This window comes from Halichoerus grypus, chromosome 5 (assembly GCF_964656455.1).
Source record: "Halichoerus grypus chromosome 5, mHalGry1.hap1.1, whole genome shotgun sequence".
Taxonomy (NCBI): Eukaryota; Metazoa; Chordata; class Mammalia; order Carnivora; family Phocidae; genus Halichoerus; species Halichoerus grypus.
The window spans coordinates 73,160,245-73,182,641 of NC_135716.1; the positions used below are offsets into that span (position 1 = coordinate 73,160,245).

At 44.2% G+C, this 22,397-nt stretch overlaps 1 protein-coding gene across 3 annotated transcripts in view; it reads right to left on the minus strand.

Annotated features, from left to right (window-relative positions):
- Positions 1-1,286: 1,286 nt before the first annotated feature.
- Positions 1,287-22,397, minus strand: part of LYN (LYN proto-oncogene, Src family tyrosine kinase) — a 114,924-nt gene continuing 93,813 nt past the window's right edge. For all 3 annotated transcript variants that reach the window (XM_036106088.2, XM_036106090.2, XM_036106089.2), the window contains exons 11-13: positions 12,044-12,197; positions 8,927-9,058; positions 1,287-2,760 (exon numbers count right to left, since the gene is read on the minus strand). In XM_036106088.2, the coding sequence (XP_035961981.1) occupies positions 2,558-2,760; positions 8,927-9,058; positions 12,044-12,197 (489 nt within the window). In that variant the 3' untranslated portion in view covers positions 1,287-2,557. The remainder of the gene's footprint in view (positions 2,761-8,926; positions 9,059-12,043; positions 12,198-22,397) is intronic.

Below are 22,397 nucleotides of genomic sequence, written 5' to 3' on the forward strand. Positions count from 1 at the left end.
CTGACAGAACCCAGGGAGGTCTGCGAGGAGGGGCTATGGAGTGTCCCCTCTCCTGAGGACACCCGTGTCAAGCCTATGAGTTTTACCTCAGATTCCATGAGCTTCATGGTCGTAAGAAAGGAAAAAGGCACCTTTTCTCCTTTTCCTTCTTCCTGTAATCCTCCCTCCTCCGGGGGCAACCAGACCATCTGAGGGAAAGAGAGGGCTGGCCTTCCTTTGCTCAGTTAACTTTGCAATATTGGGTCAAAGCGAGGGAGTGACTTTCAAGCCTGGGCACAGTATATCCAGCGGGGAAGCTCTTCGAGTAGTGACACAAGTCCCTCACCACAGAACCACAAAGGCAAGGTCTGAGGGGGTAGAGGAGCAGCCATTCTACCTTTCAAGTCCTCAATGATGATCGGGGAGGTGATGATATCAGGCATTCTGCACTCCACCGGAGACCCTATCATGACACAAACACCTGCCCAGCCCCTCATTCTGCCTGCCAGTCATGAGGAAGCTGGAATCCTCCCGTCGAGGGAAGAGACTGAGCTTGCTGTCCCTTGAGCATCACGTGGCTGGAGCACATCCTAAAAGGGAGCGACAGGCCCAAGGTGACGGAGGAAAGGCTCACAGACTTGACTGAGAGGGAAAGTTGAATGTCAAAAGGCAAAAGGAAGCACAATCGAGAGAAGAAAAACAAGGTGAAGATAAACTTACTAATTTTCTAGAGACTTCTTTTTGCCTTAGGGATTCTTTACACTTTCTCTCCGCATAACATGCTGTTGTGATTCTGAAATGAAATGTGAACAGGTGGGTATGTGCAGAAGACTGAGCGTTGTGAATCAAGTCATCAGCTTGTGCAGACATTATATGGAGATAATACTCCATTTTCGTGAGGGTGGCACTTGTCAATCAAGAACTTTAGAATATTTGAGGAAGGACATTTAAAAAAATGCACAGGAAAATAGGTTAAAACTTAGGGAACAGTAGAATATTTTATCCCTTCTCCTAGGTACCCAACACCCAGGCAACACACATAAAATGAAATTCTAGTGATACCTGCTAAGCCTATTTGAAAACAAATCCTATTTGGCTCTCTTAAGGGACATCCAGGCTGTCAACTCCTGGTTTTCATTTTCTTTCTTTCTTTTTTTTTTTTTTTGCTCAAAAGATGGAGGTAGAACTTGTACAAGTTCTTTAAACGATGTAACTATATGGAATTCCCTCTCATTTCCCCCCCAAACGGTACTCATTTTTAGTTTAATGATCATTGGAAATGTTAAACACAAGGAAAAAACTCGAGATGTTATTGGGCCAGGTGTATTAAAATAAAATCAAAAAATAGAAATATTAGGTATATACACAAGAGCATGAGAAACATGAGGTGATACAGCATTTTCTATTCAAAGCTTACAGTAGAAAAATTTAGTAAACAAAACCTCTCGTATCCTGTGCTACGGGGGCTCTTTTGAGCCTCCTCAGTCACTTATTCTGCTTTCATATCCTTGTATAAATAGTCTCACACACGCCTTACACAATTTAGAAAAGATTGCTGAATCACAAAAATAGACCCAAAGATGGAGTCTTTACTTTTCTCAAGTACAACTAAAATTAACATTTCATCATTAAAATAACATTCAAATCATTGGAAGCAATAAAGAAAATTCTTATGTTTTATAAGGCCCCATAAGGCCCTGCAGAGATTAGAATCTTATTACTCTCCCAAAGTACACTGTCAAAAAAAGTCTCTATATAGGAAATTGTGGAATTGAAAAGCTGGACTGTTAGAAATATTCCTTCTTAGGGTAGAGCAGTTCCTGCGGCCCTTGTCCCTGTCCTGAGAGGTCTGGGCCAGGCCTGGCCGTCGGCGGGGTCCCCGCTGGGACACACAGCAGCTCTGATGCTCACCAGGGACATTTTTACAGGGCCAGACCAGAAGATTGCGGTTGTTCTGCTTCATGTCTAGGGGTTTCTGAGCAGTCTCCACGGAGGGAAAATGTTTACCAGTCTCAGATTTTAGGGGGAGGGGACCTCACTGAAATCTGGGAGAGACCATTTTAACTTTGGACTTCACCTGCAAACTGTAACAGATTGGATTAGTAATTTTTTTAACAGATAAGCCAAAGCACAGAGAAAATGCAAAGAAGGGTCACGATATGCATCTGGTTACTTTACTTTTATAAATGAGTTTCAGTCTGTTACTATTTGAGATTCACTGCAATGGCCTCTGAACCCCAGAGTCACACATTAAGCTGTAAACAAGAGGCCAGAGTGGGTGCATCTTGGACAGAACAGGTGTTTTCTTCTCAGAAGGCTGGCTGCAGATGCTGGTCTAGCAAAGCAAGGGTCCCAGCTGGGAGCAGCCCAAGCGGCCACCAGCGAGCATCAGCCAACAAGAACGAGAATACTTTTCTTCCATGTCGAGAATGTTCTTCCTGAGTAGCCTGGCCTCACTTTCAGGAAGCAGGGGCGGTGATGACCTAGTGCAAGAGATCCTAGCGCAGCCGGTGATTGTCCTGTTTTCTTTTGGCAGGAGGCAGCCGTCCCAGCCAATGGCCATGAGCCTTCCTGTGTGTTAAGGCTGCTGCTGATACTGCCCTTCTGTGGCCGTGTAGAAATCATCCAGGACGCTCTGCAAGTAATCAAACGTTGGCCTCTCTTCGGCCTTTTCCTTCCAGCACATTTTCATGATGTCATAGAGCTCGTCTGGGCAGTTCTCCATGCGGGGCATCCGGTAGCCCTGGGACAGGGCGGTCATCACGTCGGCATTAGTTCTCCCTAAAGCAAAAGAAACCAACCGTTGAGAAACCTGACCCAGGGTTGAGCTTTGCAGTGGGCTTTCTGATCCCCATGTCCCGCATCCATTCTTTTCTGTTTTTTATTTTATTTTATTTTTATTTATTTGAGAGAGAGAGAGAGAGGGTGAGGGAGAGCGAGCACAGAGGGAGAAGCAGACTCCCCGACGCAGGGCTCGATCCCAGCACCCTGAGATCAGGGCCAGAGCCTAAGGCAGACGCTTAACCGACTGAGCCACCCAGGCGCCCCATCCTGCATGCAATCTTGAAGCAAGCTTTAGAGGTGGTTATGGGCTGCATTGTGCCCCCACCCCGCCCCACAATACATTCATATGTTGAAGTCCTCAGAACTCCTGAACTCCTCAGTCCCCAGCCTCAGAACATGACTGCCTGCAGAGACAGGGTTTTTAAAGAGGTAATCAAGTTAGGGTGGGCCCTAACGCAATCTGACCGATGTCCTTAGAAGAAGAGGAGATTAGGATACAGAGACCTGGGATATGTGGGCATTGTGTGGGCACCGAGGAAATGCCCGTGTGAAGACACAACAAGAAGGTGGCCATCTACAGGCCAACGGGGAGCCTCAGGAAAAGCCAAACCTGCCCACACCTTGTCGCAGACGCCTGGTCTCCAAAACTGAGAAAATTAATTTGCCCCATTCAGTCTGTGGTATTTTGCTACAGCAATCCTCGCAAACGGATAGGGACGCTAAAGAGATTTCTGTGAGCAACTAAGTAATGTAAATTTTAGTACGAAGGGGTCAAGACAGTATTCAGTTTGCCTGAGTGAAAACAGGCCAACATGGGAAGTAGAAAACAGAGCAAGCTTTTAACGGCAGAAGGATAATGGACTTGGCTGACCCTTCAATGAACTACTCAAACCCAATCGTAACCCTCAATCTCAGTTTCTTTTATAGTATTGTTTCCAGCTTCTACCTGTAATACATATACCAAAAAATCATCTTCATGTACATTATCTCTTACCAATATATATATATTTAAAAATCCGCTTTTCCCTGTAAGTTTACTGGAAGAAGTCAAAATCCTTAAATCAGCTAGTCCAATGGATTATGTCCCAATCATTAAACTGTCCCCTACAAAATCTTCAGTACAGGCCAGAGTCACAACTCACACTGATTGCGATACGCGTGTTCTCAACACCCAGTGAGGGAAGTGGGGTGTTCATTATTCCTACTGAGCTCTACAAGAGGACTGGTAATGAAGGGTGGCTTGTAATATGGTCAAACGACGCAGGGTAGTTCAGAAGCTGAAATGTCAATCTTTGATACCAAGAACAGGTTTAAGGGGGAAAAAGAACATTTTCCTCCATGATTAAAATGGGATAGAGGACTATGCTCATTTAGCAGTGTAGCAGGACCTATCCACATCTGCATGTTTTGCTTGTTTTGTGAATACCTCATTCTCTAGGGAAAAAGGTATTTCATGCAGCATATTTTCAGGTAGAATATATCTGATGCCCAGCACATGAGGAATTCTATTTATCACAACCAATTTCCTTTCCACAGCCATAGATTTTTACCACTGGTGGTCACTGGGAAGATTCTAAAAGATAGCTAGAAGTGAAATGTCTTTTACTAGATTTGAAACAGAGCCTTCTTTTGAATTTATCCTCTAACTGGTGTTTCTCAAATTGTGGGTCACTACCCATTTGAGATCGACAAATTAATTTTTTTTAGGGAACTACCAGTATTTTTAAAATAAATCACAACAGAATGAAATAGCAAAGATCAGAACACACCGCACATAGTAAAAGTTAGTGCGATTTTATGAAACTTTTGTTCTATTTGTGGAGTGGGGTTTCTGTTTTTCTCTTACCATGGGTCATGATCAGTGACCTTTGAACTCCTCTAACCTTAACTAACCTTTCTTTTTCTAAGAACACAGTGACTGAAGGCCCTGCATGGATTTAAGCCCTTGAAAGAAGACATGATTACTTCTGTCTTGGAAGAGTCCTTCTTTTTCGAAATGCAAAGTTCCAAGCAAACTTTATAAATGCTAAGATCTCTTGAAAGTTGTTTACATAGTGAATTAATTTTCCTCAAGTCTTCTGAAACACGATCTTCGGATATTTGTGTAACTGGAATGTTCTAATGGAAAGACTTCAATTTATTCTCATTCTTGAAGCCAAGAGACCGATTTGCAGTCCTTTCTTCATTTGGGGTTCCAGTCTCCAGAAATTATGTGGTTTCAGCATTGCTCTGGCTCTTGTCACTCACCCTCCTCACTTAGATAAATCTCAGATGAAATCCCTCTATTTTGCTTCTACATGGGCATTGGGGGAAGCTCTGGGATCCTGGGAGGAGGACTAACATTCAGGGTGATAGAAAATGGCAGCTGGATGGCCAACGTCTTAGGAATATCTCTTTCATTTTCTGCCTGGAGAACCCCCAGCTGAATGAAAGGTCAGAACGTGCCCACAGAAGAAAAGATTTTTCTAGCCCCTGCCCCCCCAACCTTGCCCCACTGCAGATTTTTCCTTCCTTGTTCTCATATGTTTTCCTGACTCTGCAGGACTCTCCGTGATGCAGATAAAAGCCCATCCTGCCTGGGGGAATCTGACTTGGTAAGAGGACTAGAAAGAAAGAAATCTAAATGCACGAGTAAATCAACGAGCAAAATAAGGCTATTAAGTGACAAGTCTTACAGAAGAAAGAAAGAGGGGGAGGGAGACCTCAACCAGACCCTAAGATTAAACCTGATACTTGGTCATTGCTCTGTTGCTAGGTTAAAGAAAGCAAACACCCATTTGCCGGTGCTCGTAAAAGCAAGCCGTTTCATATTCCATCCGCCATTCTCTCCACAAGCATTTCCTGAGTGCTTACAATGGGACACAAGCTAACACTAGGCTCTGAGAGATACAAAGACGATTAAGACCAAGTCTTGTCCACAAATGGCTCACAGCCCAATGGGGGAGATACCCTCAGGAGAGGGAGGTGGGTGGGAAGCAGGAAATGAAATCTGGAGTGGGTAGGAATTAGCAGAGACTAGAAGTTGGTGAAGGAGCACAGGGAGGAGAAAAATGCAGTACAGCAGAGAATAGAAAATTTAGTATTTGACTACTAGAGTTTTGATATGTAACTTTTACTGACAAAATTATATATTTTACTCTCTTATTCCCAGAAGTTTGCTCTCTGTATCTCTGTTGGTGATATCAGTTTTGGCACCCAGCCAACATGTGTATTTGCTACACCTCTAATTGTATCTCCATGGATATTTCTAGAGGGTCTCTGTTCAATTCACTGAAATTGATATTAATGGTTCTGATGGGTGCAAGGGGAGGGAGGGCTGTCTGGAGATGAGGAATGAAAGGCACACCACTTCTACCACATACTTCTTTGTATCTCTTGAATTTAGAACCATGGGATCATACTCTTAATGATAAGTAAAACGGGGAAAATTTTTTACTTAAGAGATAATAGTATGAATATAATATTTTGAATTCTGAACAACAAATATTAGAATAAATAACTAAAATTCCTGAAAGTAAATGCCTTTGAGGAGCATGAAGCCAGGGAGGCAACTTTTCATTAGAAGTCTTTTCATACTACCTCACTTTTTGATGCACGTATATTACTTAAACAAGAATGGAAATACTTAATAAAGACATAATTTTTAAAAAGTTAGAAAAAAATAAAAATTGGAAACTTCAGAAACTTATCAAAAAGAAAATTAATATAGCCTATCATTTCACTGCCCAAGGATAATAACATTTTGGTGTATTTCATCTTTTAGTCTTTTATTTCTTTTAAAAAATATGTGTTCACTTTATATTTGACCTCCTTATTTCCTCTTTGTTTTGTCCCCTCCTTTCTCTTATTCCCATTATTTTGCAAAGCTAGGCATATGGTTTCTAAACCACTTAAAAAAACCCAAACTTAACATATCCAGCACTCTTCCGGGTAAAGAAGATACGCCCAGATAACTCAATTATTAGTGGCGTCTCTCCCGTGAGCAGTTTTATAACAGTGATGGCAATGCCCCATGTCGGCAACGTTCACCAATTTCTGTGCCACCTGTGAATCAAGTCCTCTGAGATTTATGTAAATAGGATTGTTCAGTTCTGTTCGCATCTCCTAATGCTAAAGGCTCTCCTCATGACCTGAATACATCATCAATCCAGAGCTCCTGACGGTATCCCTCACACCCCTGGTCCTTACAGGGGACAAGCTACCCTGGGAGTAGATCGGTCAGTGCTTTCTGGTTGGTCCTACTGTATTTTTTTTATTTTATTTTATTATTTTTTTTTACCATTTTTCTACTGCTTTTTTTTTTTTTTTAACAATTTTTTTACCCTAAACATTTTTAAATCCTGAACATTGAGCATATGGATGAGAACATGGGCCTGGGGTTCAGAAGCAGCTCTGCCAGGAGCTAGTGATTCAGTTCTGGGAAAGAGTCACCTTCTCTGAGCCTCATGGGAATTGTCTGTACGTCGTTCTGGAGCATGTCAGACATATCACAGATCATTTGATGAAGTTAAATATTTATTTATTTATTTATTTATTTATTTATTTATTTATTTGACACAGAGAGAGAGAGCACAAGCAAGGGGAGCGGGAGAGGGAGAAGCAGACTCCCGCTGAGCAGGGAGCCCTATGTGGGACTCGATCCCAGGACCCTGGGATCATGACCTGAGCTGAAGGCAGACGCTTAATGACTGAGCCACCTAGGGGCCCTTAAATGTTTATTTGATCAGATATCAGATTATATATGTAATCTGAATAGACTATCTTTCTCTGTAGATAGATATAGATTATATAGATACATAATGTCAGATATCAGGATTGATCAAGAAAATATTTCTTTTTCCCTATTTTCCCGTAATGTTCTCATTCACTTCAGCATCTAGAGCAGAGTGGCAGTCAGATATGAAGTGTTGGCACAAGGGGCATTTCAAGGGACAGTCAGCCCACTGTGTAGGCGCCATCCGAAAGCTCTCCCCTCTCCCCGCTGGCCCTGGTCCCTGACTTCCCTATGACTCTTCCCCCAAACAGCACTGAGGGTGATCAGGAGCATGAAGGCCACACTGTGGCTCTGTCCACAAGTTTTTCTCATCCACAGCATGGTGTCTATCTAGATGTTAAATGGCTTGAGCACATCCATTCATTCATCCAGCAAATTCTCACTGAGACCCAAACCATGGGGCCTCGGGATCCCATATAGTGGCTGTTTTCTCTATGGGACGCTCAGCCCCCCAGACGGCCCTGTGGTTCCCTCCTCATACCTGCTGCTACCAGGATCATAGTGTAAAACCAGCAACCCTCCTCCTCCTCGACAATCTTTAACCCACTCCATAGGGCACTGTGCCAACTGACGGACTGTCGCCTCACTGTTATCAGTCTCTTCCTACCAGAATACCAGCTCTCAAAGGCAAGAGCTATGACTGCTGCATCGGGGCCCCTCAGGGGTACCCGGCACCCTCAGATATTTTTCAAATGAGGGAATGATTTAACCATTAAAGATTTAATTTTAAATTCATCATATCCATCTATTTTGTAAAAAGCCTAACATTAATGTGAAGGCTTTGGGAGAAATCCTCCTTGCATATTCAGGCACGGGTCCCGGTTAAAGGGAAGACTGGTGCAATCCGGCTCCAAGGGCTTTCGGTGTTAGGAACCGAGAGACACCGAATGGATGTCCTCACATTCGGTAAGTTACAGGTCGGAAAGACCTTTCACTGATAAACAGAGGCGGTTATTTCCCAAAGAGACAGAGGCTCCGAAGTACTTCATACAAATCTCTGTTTCAAAACTAACCCAAAAGCATTGCGATTCCTCATTTCTGTGTCTGTTTCCTTCTCCATCAGGTGCACTGCTTAGGAGAGCACCCGTGTCTAGCCTTCTACTCCGTCCTCGTATCTGCGACACCTACGACGGTGCCAGGCACCTTCCAGGCACTGAGAGGTGCCAGGAATTCGTTAGGGGGAAAAAACAAAGGAGATGCACTCAATCAAATAAGAAGGCAGAAAAGTGTCTAAGCATTTTTAGAACACTTTCCACTCAAGATAGTCATTTGGAAAAGGGCTTATTCTTAGCTTTTGGATATGGATTTATGTTTTTATGCATCCTGCCATTTGGCTTTTTTTTTTTCTCATATAGACCGCTTGAATGGAAATAGGTAAGGAAACGGTACCTGGGTAGGGAATTTTCCCATAGGTGACGATTTCATACAGGAGAATTCCAAAGGACCACACATCAGACTTAATCGTGAAACATCCGAAGTTGATTGCTTCTGGAGCTGTCCACTTAATGGGGAATTTGGCACCTAAGGGAGAAGACATGTCTTACTTGGGCCTCTGAACTGAAACAAAAAGTCATGGGCATGTCACCTTCATACTTTCCTTCTTTTGGGGAAAATTTTAACTATTTCTTTTGAATAGGTAATGCATATACATAGCACACGACAGAGATGGTACAAAAATGCTATACTGAAAATAGATGCCTCCCTCCCGTTTCCCTTTTGGGCATTCCCCTTGTGAGAAGCAAAGTTTCCTTTTTTTTTTTTTTTAAGATTTTATTTATTTATTTGACAGAAAGAGACACAGCGAGAGAGGGAACACAAGCAGGGGGAGTGGGAGAGGGAGAAGCAGGCTCCCTGCCGAGCATGGAGCCCGATGCGGGGCTCGATCCCAGGACCCTGGGATCATGACCTGAGCCGAGGGCAGACCCTTAACCGACTGAGCCACCCAGCACCCTGAGAAGGAAAGTTTCTTGTGTATCCTGCCAGAGACATCATAATGAGCCCACTTTATACCAAAGAACATGACACAGAATGTAAAGAAATTTGTTCTTAGCTTGTGTATTTGTCCCTTAACAGCAGCCTCTAAAGCATATATCTTCAGTGTTCACATGTTCTCCAATAAACCCATACTATGTCTATATGGAATGGAAATATCTCTTGATGCGTACATTCTTGCAGACAAATCTCTGTCAGCTCATACCAACAGGAGTTTCAGATACTACTCCAAATGCTAAAGTCTCCTGATTTCACTTGCTCAGCCCAAACTTTACTACTTTTAGGAATTGGGTAGCATCATGATCTGCCCAGAGAGAGATAGTAATGACACTAGGATTCTCACGGGGAGCTGGTGAGGCTAAGGGACAAACCTGGCTCGGGGGTAACTTGCAGGGACATCTCGAGGAAAGTAGGGACTCAGGCACAGAATGTCATCCTTATATCCTGGAAAGGCTAGGGGTTCCCACCAACCGTTTTAAAAGATTTTAAACATGTTTGCCTTTATTAGGTTTTTGCTTTAGAATTTCTTGTGGTATCAGACCCAAATTGGAAATCTGAATGAGATCAATAAGGACAGCAGAAAGCCTCATGGAACAGCTAGGTACGGTGTGCAGGGCACTCACTATTGCACGTTCTGGGGACTGACCCTGCATGGCTGGGCAGTGGCAGGGGGCAGGGTGGGGGTTGGGGCACGTTGCTCCAGGAGGGGCCCTGGTGTGTGTGGGGGGGTGTGGAGTCAGTCCCACACAGTGCATCTTGGTTTGAATCCTGGTTCTGCTGTTTCCAACCTGGTGTGACCCTGGCAAACCACCTACTGTCTCTGGGCTTTGTCGGCACCTTCATCTATAAGATGAGGAGACGGAACCTCCCTCAAGTTGGTGCCAGAGTTAACTGGGTTGATCTGCACGCTCGGCACAGGGTAAATACAGACAAAAGGTAATTATTATGGTGGCCCTGAAATGGCTACTATTGAATTCTAGGACCCAGGCTCTCTGAACTAAGCCACCTGTCTCACACAAGAATAGTTATTTTTTAAGGCACCACCAGTCTTGTCCAATTCAACAGAGCCAGTGGAATATGTTCTAGATGGCGAACTTTGAGACTACATCTCCTGGGTTTGGTTCTTGGCTCTCCCACTTACTACGGGACCTTAGAAGCTGCTGAACCTCTCTGTGGCCTCACCTATAAGGTGGGAATGATAATAATAACAACAACAACAACAATAGGGCTTATTACATAGGGTTATTATAAACATAAATGAGATAACGTATGAAAAGCACTTAGAGGGGAGCCCGGGTGGCTCAGCCAGTTAAGCACCTGACTCTTGATTTCGGTTCAAGTCATGATCTCAGGGTCCTGGGATTGAGCCCCATGTCAGGCTCCACGCTTAGTGGGGAATCTGCTTGAGATTCTCTCTCTCCCTCTCCCTCTGCCTCTCCCTGCCTCGTGCACTCTCCCTCTCTCTAAAATAAATAAATAAATCTTAGAAAGAAAGAAAGAAAGGAAGGAAGAAAAAAGGAAGAAAAGCACTTAGAATAGCCCACCATACTGCAACTACTCACAAGATTTTAGTTGTTATTTTTCACTCCCTTTCCTCAAACTGTTTTCCTTCACCTGCCTTTTTGCTGAGGACAAGTTGTCACCCACCTAAGAGAACACAATCCTGAGGCAGGAGGAGAACCGCCTGAAGCATGATGGGCACAAGAGATGCTAAACAAATCAAAACAAGGTTCTCAAGCTGCCATCTTTCTCTTTCCTTCCTTCCTTCCTTCCCTCCTTCCTTCCCTCCTTCCTTCCTTCCTTCCTTCCTTCCTTCCTTCCTTCCTTCCTTCCCTTATTTGTCAGAGAGCAAGAGAGATAGCACAAGCAGGGGGAGGGGCAGAGGGAGAAGCAAACTCTCCAGTGAGCAGGAAGCCTAATGTGGGGCTCAATCCCAGGACCCCGGGATCATGACCTGAGCTGAAAGCAGATGCCCAACCTACTGAGCCACCCAGGCGCCCTCTCTGTGTTTTAATATGTGTAGAATATGGAATGCGGTTAAATAAAGGAGTGCATTACATTTACTTCTCTGTGTGTGATAATTTCCAAGTTTTAATTTGCAATGAAAAGGCCAGAATAGAGGATACAGAATTATTGTTGCAAATGTCTTCTCTACAGTTAGGAACAGTGTGCTTCATTGTTTGGGTAAAAAGCTTGAACATACAATATAAACAAAGAATTTTGAACTTGCCAAGTCTCTTTTTGTTTTCTTTTGCTTAGCTGAAATACAAATGACAACATCTGTAAACTTTATAAACAGTGTGTGGAGTTAATCAGGACAGTAAGTTTTAAAAACAAGTATTAGAACAAACCCACAAACAACAACTATGGTACATTGTGAACATTTTACAAAATGAGTTCATTTTTTTACGGATGACTATTTGTAATTGCTTTGTAAAAAAAAACAACAACAGACAAAAACAAAACTAAATAACAAAACATGTAAAGATCGTAAAGATGGTGAGGACAACATACCTTCCCTTGCTGTGTACTCATTATCTTCGATTACTCGAGCAAGGCCAAAATCTGCAATTTTGCACATGAGTGACTCAGAGACTAGAACGTTTGCTGCTCGTAGGTCTCGGTGAATGTAGTTCTTCCTCTCGATGTATGCCATTCCCTCTGCAATCTGAAACCAGAAAGAGGCTCTCATTTTCAGTTTAGGGGAAGCTATCACAGAGGACCATCAAGGAAAACAAAACACTTACGAGTTCCTGAAATCCTTTCATGGATATTATTCTGGCCATTCAAGTTTTAAACACAGTGAGTAAAATACAACCAGTATTTTGAGTCCTTTCTAAAATAGCTGCCCCCACCCCAAATCTCCAATATAGGGGTCATGTCTCAATGTGATTTTTAACATAGCTGCATGTCTTGACGTTTTCTAATGGGTAGGGAATCTTTTTAAGACCCTACTAAATTCTTGCACAGAGATCCACAGACATCATGATCCCAGTGTTTCAGATCAGAAAACGGAGCTGGAGAAAGTCACAAGCCAATATGAATAAATGCTTGGGGTATCAAGAACAGGATGTCCTTGGTCAGCAGCCTTGCTGTCCGGTTAATCAACAGCCTGCAGAACTGGTTCTCCGAGTCCCCCCCCCCCCACAGAGTTCCAAGAGGAACGGAGAGATTCACTCTGACCACAAAGCAGGACAGCAGGAAAGAATCCAAAGACCTAAACAAAACCATAAAGTAGGGGAGGTGAAACTACTTCATTACTTGCTAGAAAACTGGGTTTTTAAAGGAATCAAAATGAGATGTTTAGGGAACATATTACCAAATTATAAAGATAAGGATCTGGAAGGAAGGAAGGAAGGAAAGAATCAAGGATGGATATAACGAAGGAAGGAATGAAGTACGTCTCCGGATCTGGTGGGCAGTGAGAAGGACAGCTCTCATTAGGATTCTGTCACATAGGAATGAATGTATTCTTCTGGATTCTATCTCGAATTCCCGCAGTCTCAGCTCGGAGGACCTGACTTTCCCCACTCGTGTACTCAGTTCAAGGCCCCCTTCAGCGAGGCTGGGCTGCTTCGCATGGAGCTCAGCTTACTGGCTGTGCTTCTCCTGGACCTTCCCCCGGACCGCCTTGCCTCCCTCCCCTCGGCCAATCCCTACATTTACCTTCTGCCCAGAGGGCCTTCCCTGAACTCCTCTTGGATGGTTTCTCTTCACTCTCTGCCCACCCTCAGTGGTCAGTTTGTACAAAAACCATCTGCACCTACTGATCAGAGCTCTGTCTTTATTTTCACCTAGTTTTGTGTGCCTATTGTCTTCCTGCCAGACAGGAGATACCTCCAGGGCAGAGCCACACCTTGTACTTTGTCTGCCTTCCCGTGTATCTCTTGGAACCCTCAAGCTTGTCACCAAGCCTCTTCTCAGAAAGTTCTTTAGGAAATGTGCTGGGTTTTCAATATTACCAGAATACTATGTTGCCAGCACACTGCTGCAGGAATTGGGCAGATGGGATTTACGCGGCCACAGAAGTCTGGTGGGTAATAATCAGCACACACAAGGGCAGGTCTCAGTGTCCCATCAGCCCGGCAGTTGGCATCTGACACCGAGGAACACCGTTTTGAACAGAGAAAATCATACATCAGAAAGAACAACAGAGGTCTGATCTTTTGCTTTTGTTGAAGTGACAATTTAATAACGTACAGCTTTTCCAAGCAAGACCAGCGCGCGCGGCCCTGGAGCAGTGCTGGTCAAGTGCAGAAGACCTGGGCTGTGTGACCCCGAGCGGGTGTCGCTGGAGTTGGGTCCCTGCCCTCACTTCCCTGACGGTCTGGGCCACCACATCCCTCCACAGGAATACTTTAATCCTCCGTGCAAGTCTGACCATGTCATTCCCTGCTTAAAACTAGCTTCAAGACAAGGTCTGAACTCCATTTTTTTTTTAAGATTTCATTTATTTATTTGTCAGAGAGAGACAGCAAGTGCACAAGCAGGCGGAGTGGCAGGCAGAGGGAGAGGGAGAAGCAGGCTCCCCTCTGAGCAGGGAGCCCAATGCGGGGCTCGATCCCAGGACCCTGGGATCATGACCTGAGCAGAAAGCAGGCGCTTAACCCACTGAGCCACCCATGCGTCCCAGTGTCTGAACTCCTTATCACTGCCACTGTGTGACCCGGCCCCTGCTCAACTCCCCTGCCTCCTCCCGTTGACCAGCTCCTGTCCTGTATCCGGTTCCACAGCTGCCTCTGCTTGGAACGTTCACTCTTGGCCCTTGGGCCCAGCCAACTCATTCTGAAGGCCTCAGTGCAGATGTCACTTCTTCTAAGGAGCCTTACCCAACTCGCCTCTGCTAATGTGCGTGGCCTCAGGGCCCTGGCTCCTTCTCTGTTTACCTATGATCGGAGCAGGAATGTAAATCCCTCAGGGCAGGTGTAGGGTGTGCACATTCCTATCCTTGGGCCCTTAGGTCACATTCCAATAGCTATATACAAATGGGGGCAAGAACCCCAAAGAGCTGAAGTCAGCCGCCATCTCAAGCTGGGTCTGCACTTGCACTTGGCCTTGGCCCTGAGAACCTCCGCTGTGCGCCCCTCTAGGGACACAGACTGACCCACACAGATGCGTGCTGGTGGCCCGGACAGAGCCTCTAGGCCACGGCACAAACTATCCACGTCTCTCTTATTCTTGCTGGCGGATTTTAATGATCTAAATGTTATTTAAAAAAAAAAAAAGCAGTAACTGTCATTCCCCTTAGAGCTCTGATGAAGCTGAAAGGAAATTTCTTTCCCAGGGTCACACCACAGGTTAGTGCAATGGTTTGGAAGTCAATTGAATTTCCCTTCTGTGCATTTAGCAGTTAAGTCTTAACCCTATGCCAGTATTTCTTAACTCTGGCTGTGTCCCTGGGGATCTTTACACACTACCACCACCTACACCTCACCCTCACCCAATTAAACCTGAATCTATGGGAGTGGGGCAGTCCAGGCGGAGAACCGCTCTGGACCCTTGTGACACAAAGTGTGGCCCTCAGGTCAGGAGCAGGCTTAACATCAAGTGGGAACTTGGCAGAAGTGTAGCATTTTGGACTCGGACCCAGACATATTCATTCAGAATCCGAATTTTAACAAGATTTGTGGGTGATGTGCATGCACGTTAAAGTTTCATAAGCACCACACCAGATCATATGCTTTTAAACTTAAGCTATTTTAGGATTCAAAGTTCTACATAGGGGGCTGGGTGGCTCGGTGGGTAAAGCGTCTGCCTTCGGCTCAGGTCAGGATCCCGGGGTCCTGGGGATCCTCGGATGGAATCCCGCATGGGGCTCCCTGCTCAGTGGGGAGCCTGCTTCTCCCTCTCCCCTGCTTGTGCTCTCTCTCTCTCGCTCTCTCTTTTAAAATCTTTAAAAATTTTTAAAAAACACTCAACGTTCTACATAGACTGGAAGGAGCTCTTAGTCTCAACACATTACCTACAACCTTGCCAAGTGGACTGCTGTCCTCAGAATGCTTGGGAAAGGAAGCTCCCGTACAGCTCAGCTTAAGCCACAGAAGGAGCAGGGGTGTGCATCCAGCAGTAAGGAGCCTGGGCCAGCAGGGAGGAGGCTAAGGTTCAGGGCCCGATGACAGAGGTGCTGGCAATGCCTTGGCTGAAGACCTAGTCCATCAACAGCTCGGCATATGTGCCTTGAGCCTCTGTATTTCCTATCACCCAGGGAGAGAGACTCCCCCAGCCTCACAGCCTGGGGACAGGGGACCGTGGCCTCCGTCTCTCTATATCATGTTCTGGGGCTGGGCCATTATTCAGAGGATGTGGGAATGATTTTATCCTTATGTTTTAAATCTTAGGAAGAGATTGTCTTCATCCTGGACCACAGCGGCCTCACAACACCAGGCCTGGTGATGTACAAACTCGAGAAGACCTCAACTCCTGTAAACTCCCTGCTGAGGCTAACAAAGGAATGAAACATGTCTCTCATGTTCACGTACTCATTCCTAACTCTATGAGAGAGTCTGGGTGTGAAGCTACTGGAAAGTTGATATAAAAGTGTCCCCATTACCTAAGATGAGAGCAATCATGTAAGAAGACAATGTTAGTGATGTTTTCCTACTCCGGGTTTAAAGCTAGCTGATTTACGTTTAGGTGTGCTTTGCATTTCTCATGTTCTCACAGAGCATGGCAAATGTACATTTCTTAGTTCCTCTTTTTGTCCCTTCAGTGGAAATATATGATGATGACATTTCTCCCTTTGGGGTACATGTGTGTGTGTGTGTGTGTGTGTGGTGTTCTGCCATCCTGGGAGGGCCAAGAGGAATTATTAAGATAGTGACCCTGAGCCAGTAATCCACGTGGGCTCTGGTGAAGTTCCAGGCATCTAGTACCTGGTGCAAGTTCTAGGCACAGGGGCCATATGAAAAATGCTGTCCCCAAGGTAAAGGGCAGTCTTATCTTGTCAGGTGCTCGAGGAGCAGACTTCCAGTTCCATGCAATGCAAGTTTTTCCGAGAGGCCTTTTGGATGCAGTGTGAGAAGAAAAGAAATTGCTCATCCGGTGTCTGCATGGGGGAAATGAATGAGCTAAAAACACACGTGCAGCCAGGGAAAAAAGGTATTATCAAATGCTCTCACCCCAAATACGCTGGCCTGTCTCTTCTGCTGCTGGTGTGAAATAGAAAGTATCATCCCTCCCAACAGATGTACCCTCCGAGGCCCACAACAAGGTCGAAGGCGCCATCCTCTAGGGGTAGGTGAGCCAGCTGTCTTGGCTGGTGGGGGAGCTGGATCGGGGTGGATTTCAGACCCTCCTCAGCACCTCAGAGGGGCCTTACAGTGGTGTCTCCAGCATGTGTCTATTTTCTGGTATATTCGTATCTACAGATGTCATTTTACACACACACAAATACACACAAGCCTACGGCCAGTTTTCAGAACGCCAACATTCTGGAAAGCACTACAGCCTCTGCTCATTACTTTCGACGACGCACAAACACATATACACCATACACGCCCGTGTGTACACTTATGATCGCAAAGTGGGCACGGAACACTAAATCTAGAGTTCTATTTACTTTGCAAATACATTTTTTTCCCCAGGGTACAAGGTCAGAAATCAGACCAGAGTTTTCAGAAGCATGTGAGCTGAGCTAACTCATTTAAATTCCTTCTCCAACATTAGCATTCAGATAGAAAGTCCGTGTTCCTCTTCCCAAAATGGGGAGTAAACATGGCGGGCAGCTCAGCAGACCCTCTTCACACACCCCTGCCTGGGCTGTTCTGAGGAAGGCAACAAGGCTCTGCACAGCTTCCATCATCAAATACATTTACTGAGAAGCCAGTTGCCATGGCCAACTGGGGGTCTCAGGACAGTTCTGCTTGGGGCAGGAAATACCTAAGGACTCCAGCCGCTAGGGAAATGTCCAGTGGGCTTATTTTATGTGGAATACAACTCTAGAGGGGAAAAAAAATCTCAATTATGTTTTTACATACCAAAGCAAAGCTCAAATAATCCTCCTCGTAAGTGACCTTCCTCGCTAGCAATGACCACAGAGGTCACTCATCTTTTCCTGTTTTTCTTAGAGGTCCAATCAGAAGCGTGTCCACCCAGCATCCCACACAGTACGTACGCCCCAGCTTCCAGCAGTTTCTCTCCCATTCAGATGCTCAGGCTCTGAGCCTTCAGTAGCCTGTCCCAAGCCTGTGCTCTTGGATGGCTTGCCTAGCACACACACTGGGCTGCTTTCCCCAGAGAATCTGAGTGATGCTTTGGACAAATAACAAAATGTTTGTGTGGACTGCCTTGCTCTGGAAGTCTTGCTCTGGTGTTCTTGTATTCATCCTAATTACTATCACTTTTCTGAGAAATTGGCAAATAACAAGCTATCTTGCTTAGTGAGTTATTTTTTATTTTAATGAGAAGAAGCCCACATTTGAGTCAGATGACGGAGGGAATAAAGGAATGAAAGGAACCTAATTGAGGGACTCAATGTGATCTCTCAAGCAAAGCTAAAATCTGCCCCAGGAAATTCCAGGCTAAATGAGAATCTGGAACTGAAAATAAAACCTGTCTTAGAATTGGCTGGTTGGAAAACATTTATCATCTAGACAAGCAATGAGAGAAATTAAACAAGAAAAGTGCCAAAAGGCAGGAAAGAATAAAAATCTGGTTTTATTGCTTTACCTGTCCTAGTAGGCATCGATAACTTTATTCTTTAGATGATGTATTTGCTTCCTACACTTGGGAAAAATAGAATTCAAATAATTAATCACTTTCAAAAGTCCTAGGAAGCGTGTGAAATAATGATAATGATAATATTAATAAGTTGGAATGGAACCAATGAAAAGCAATTGGGTAAAACCTACAGTCTATGTGAGGGATCCTTTGTAATAGGGATCCCCTAGGGTCAATCTGAGCTACAGAGCATTTAATGACCACAGAAAAATAGAATGTAAGACAACAGGGAGCTTTCAAAAAGAAAGCTTAAGTAAGAACACATCTCCTCTGTACTCCAAATATGACAGCATTTGTTTTATAGCCCTTGATAGTTTTTATAGAAACATTTTTCTATTAATATTCATTGATCTTTCCATACTAGAGTCCTACACTCTTCAATCTGTAATTTGGTAGAGGAAGGGATGGAACAGAGAGCTCATTCCTTGCTGCGTTTTGGGGTGAAAATTTCTTAGAAATGTTGTTTTAGCTTTATTTGGTTATTAGGTTTTTATTTTTCTCTTTCAAGTGAAACTGCTAAGAAGTAGTGAAGTATATTACTCTGATAATGGGGTGATGGTGATGATTACAGCTGCCATGCACTGGTTTCTTACTCTGCCCAGGCACCTGGCCAGGCATTTATCATCCTTAAAAGAAGCCTATGAGGCAGGCAATCTTCATAGTAAAGATAAGGAAGCTGAGTCTTGGGGCAGCTGGGTGGCTCAGTTGGTTAAGCGACTGCCTTCGGCTCAGGTCAGGATCTTGGAGTCCCGGGATCGAGTCCCGCATCGGGCTCCCCGCTCAGCGGGGAGTCTGCTTCTCCCTCTGACCCTCCTCCCTCTCATGCTCTCTGTCTCTCATTGTCTCTCTCTCAAATAAATAAATAAGATCTTAAAAAAAAAATCATTAGGAAGCTGAGTCTTGGAGAAGGTAATTTTTTTCCTGGATAAACTTGGATTTGAATCCCAGTTTGGCTGGTCCCACCACCTGTGCTCTTAACCATTTATCCAGACTGGCTTCTTCCTTTACAAAGAGGTACAGATAGTGGAAGGCTCACAGAAAGGTACAAGGAGGGAAAAGAGAAATAAAAAAACAAGATAATTTATAAAGTGGCCAAGTTAAAGTTTGCAGTCTTTCAGACTACCTTCAAAGCTCAAAGATGAGGGCAGTTTGCTATATGCAAACTTAGGGCTGGTAAGGTTCTGGTGACTGGTCAACATTTAATCCATCCAACGGTATGCAAGAATGTCTCGGGGAGACACCCACAATGTCACTGAATACCATATTCAAATCAGTAAGTTTCCATGAAGGAGATTCACCTCCTTTAGCAAAAAAGGAAGACACATTTTTCAACTAATTCCCATAGATGTTCTCTTATGAAAACTTGTTGGAGTACTTCACACCCATGAGGATGGTTATTACAAAGACAAACAAACAAGCAAAAAACAAACAAACAAAAAAGCAGAAAATAACAAGTGTCGGTGAGTATGTGGAGAAATTGGAATCCTCATGCTCTGCTGGTGGGAATATAAAATGGTGCAGCCACTGTGGAAGACAGAATGGGGGTTCTTAAAAAAATTACCATACAAATATGGAATTACCCTGTGATCCATCAATTCCACTTCTGGGTATATCCCCCTAAAATTAAAAGCAGGTGTTTGTACAATATGTAACAGATATTTGTACACCTCTGTTCATAGTAGCATTTTTCACAAGAGCCAAAAGGTGGAAGCAACCTAAGTGTCCACTGATGAATGAATGGATAAACAAAATGTGATCTATACACACAATGGAATATTATTTAGCCTTAAAAAAAGTAATGAAATTCTGACACATGCATGGATGAAAATTCAGGACATTACGTTAAGTGAAATAAGCCAGTCACAAAAGGGCAAATACTGTATGATCCCACTCATATTATGTACTTTGAGCAGTCAAATTCATAGAGACAGAAAGGAGAAAGGTGGTTGTCAAAGGCCGGTGGGAGGGAGAATGGGGAGGTGTTTAGTGGGTATAGAGTTTTATTTTTGCAAGATGAAAAAAGTTCTGGAGATGGACAGTGGTGATGATTGCACAACATGAATGTATTTATTGCCATTGAACTGTGCACCTAAAAATTATTAAAATGGTGAATTTTATGTTCTGCATATTTTACGCCCTCAAACACACACACGTAAAACTGTCCTGGAAGCCTCCCACTGTAGGAAAGCAGGGTGAGCACCCAGCAAAGGCTCTTGCTGTATAGGGAGAGCGGCCAGCAGAGGACTCATCACCCACCCACCTGTGCAATGCAGCTTCCCATCAAGGACAAGACGTGGCAGCTCGCCGTGGCACACCAGATGGGAGCACCCATGCACGCCCGGGCGGGACCAGATCAAAGTGGGAAGCAGCCACAGCTCCTCCCACGTCCCTCCTTCCCCTTCGGCAGCTCCTCAATCCAGCCTCGGCTAAACCTGGCCAAGACATGCATACATAACTTGGGATCGGCAAGAAGCAGAGGGATTACCATTGATGCCCCAGGACAGAGTCGGACCGTTGTGAGGGTTCCGAAACTTTAGAATGACTCAGCTTGGGTTTATATAAAACGGGGGTGAGTTTCTTCTCGAAGCCTCAAGCTTTCCACTCTGCAAAATGGTGATAATAATAGTAGCAACCTGGTAAAGCCCAGATGAGATTGACAGGGAGAATGGAAAAATGCTCGATGCGAGATTATTACTCTCATGACTACCACTGCTACTAATCTTAATCACAGAAGACCTAAATCCAGATTTGGCTCATAATGTCAAATGACAAACAGTAGAGCTGATCTTGGAGAGCCAAGGGGCAAGTGGCGGGAAGCTGCCAGCACCGTATGCAAGTGCAGCTCTGGGCATGCCAGCTGGCAGCCCCCTGCCTGCCGGCCCCCTTTGGCTGAGAGGCTGCCACCAACCTTGGCAGAAACTGACTTCCGGACTCCGCGTGACTAGCTAGCTCCCTTCTACCGACTGCCTGGGAAGGTAAACGGATGATCTGCCAAAGAGTCCCCTGCCCTCCCCGTCGTGAAAGTGACTCGCCACTTCTGTAGAGTGGATAAATGGCACTCGGGGATTAGAGATCGCCTTTGCTTACTGTCCCCTCTGCTACATCAATTTTGCTGCTACTACGACCATCTAAGTGAACTACTCCTTGATCTGTGGCTAATGAGCCATGCTCCTGCTTATCACTTTGAAAAGAGAAGGAAGCAAATGGTTCACAACTTCTCCCACTGTGGGAGGAAAAGAGAAAAAGAAATGGCTCTTACTTCTGAGCTTGAATACGGATCGCCTCCAAGGTGGAATGTGAACCAACCCAGACATTCCCCCAAAGCACCTCAAACTGAGAAACAATTCACTCTACTCAAATGCCAAATTTTGCTCAGTGAAAACAAGCTGGAAATGTCAAAAGACTTACAAACATTCATGTTCTGATCTGGTTATCTAGCTACTGGGGGCAGGGGAAGGGCGGGGGGAGGTGCTAAAGTAAGGAAATAAAATAAGTGAAGGTTTGTCCACAGAAATGTTTTGTATTGTTATTTGTATTAGTGAAGAATTGGAGATTCTTCTTATGTTAATCTATAAGGGAATGTTAAAGAAATCGTGATATAATCATAGGAGTAGAATATTGTACTGTAAAGATACATACATGTTTGTGAAGGATTTTTTCATAAAATGAAAAATTATAATATTCAGTCCAATACATATGAAACAGCACATATGGTAAAAACCTAATGTGTGATTAGAAATAATTAAAATGGATGGTGATATGAGCTGATTGAAAAAATGAGCAAAAGTTTAAAGAAAGAGTTCCCAGAAAAATAAACTTCAAAGAATAAATATAGAAAAAGGTGTTTGACCTCATCTATGTTAAATAAACATAAATTGCAGTAATGAATGCTAAATTTGACTTATCAGATTGGATTAGAGAATGCTAATAATACCCAGTTTGGGCAAAGGGATGAAGCAAAAGGTACTCTCATTTTTTTGGAAAGACTTTCAGGAATAACTACCAAAATTTAAAATGTATACACACTTTTGGTAGATCTACAACCTACAATTTATCATTCAAACACACTTGTGCAAGTATACAAAAATGTAGCGAAGGCTCTTCACCATATACTGTTTCTTACAGTAAAAACAAAAACAAACAAAAAACT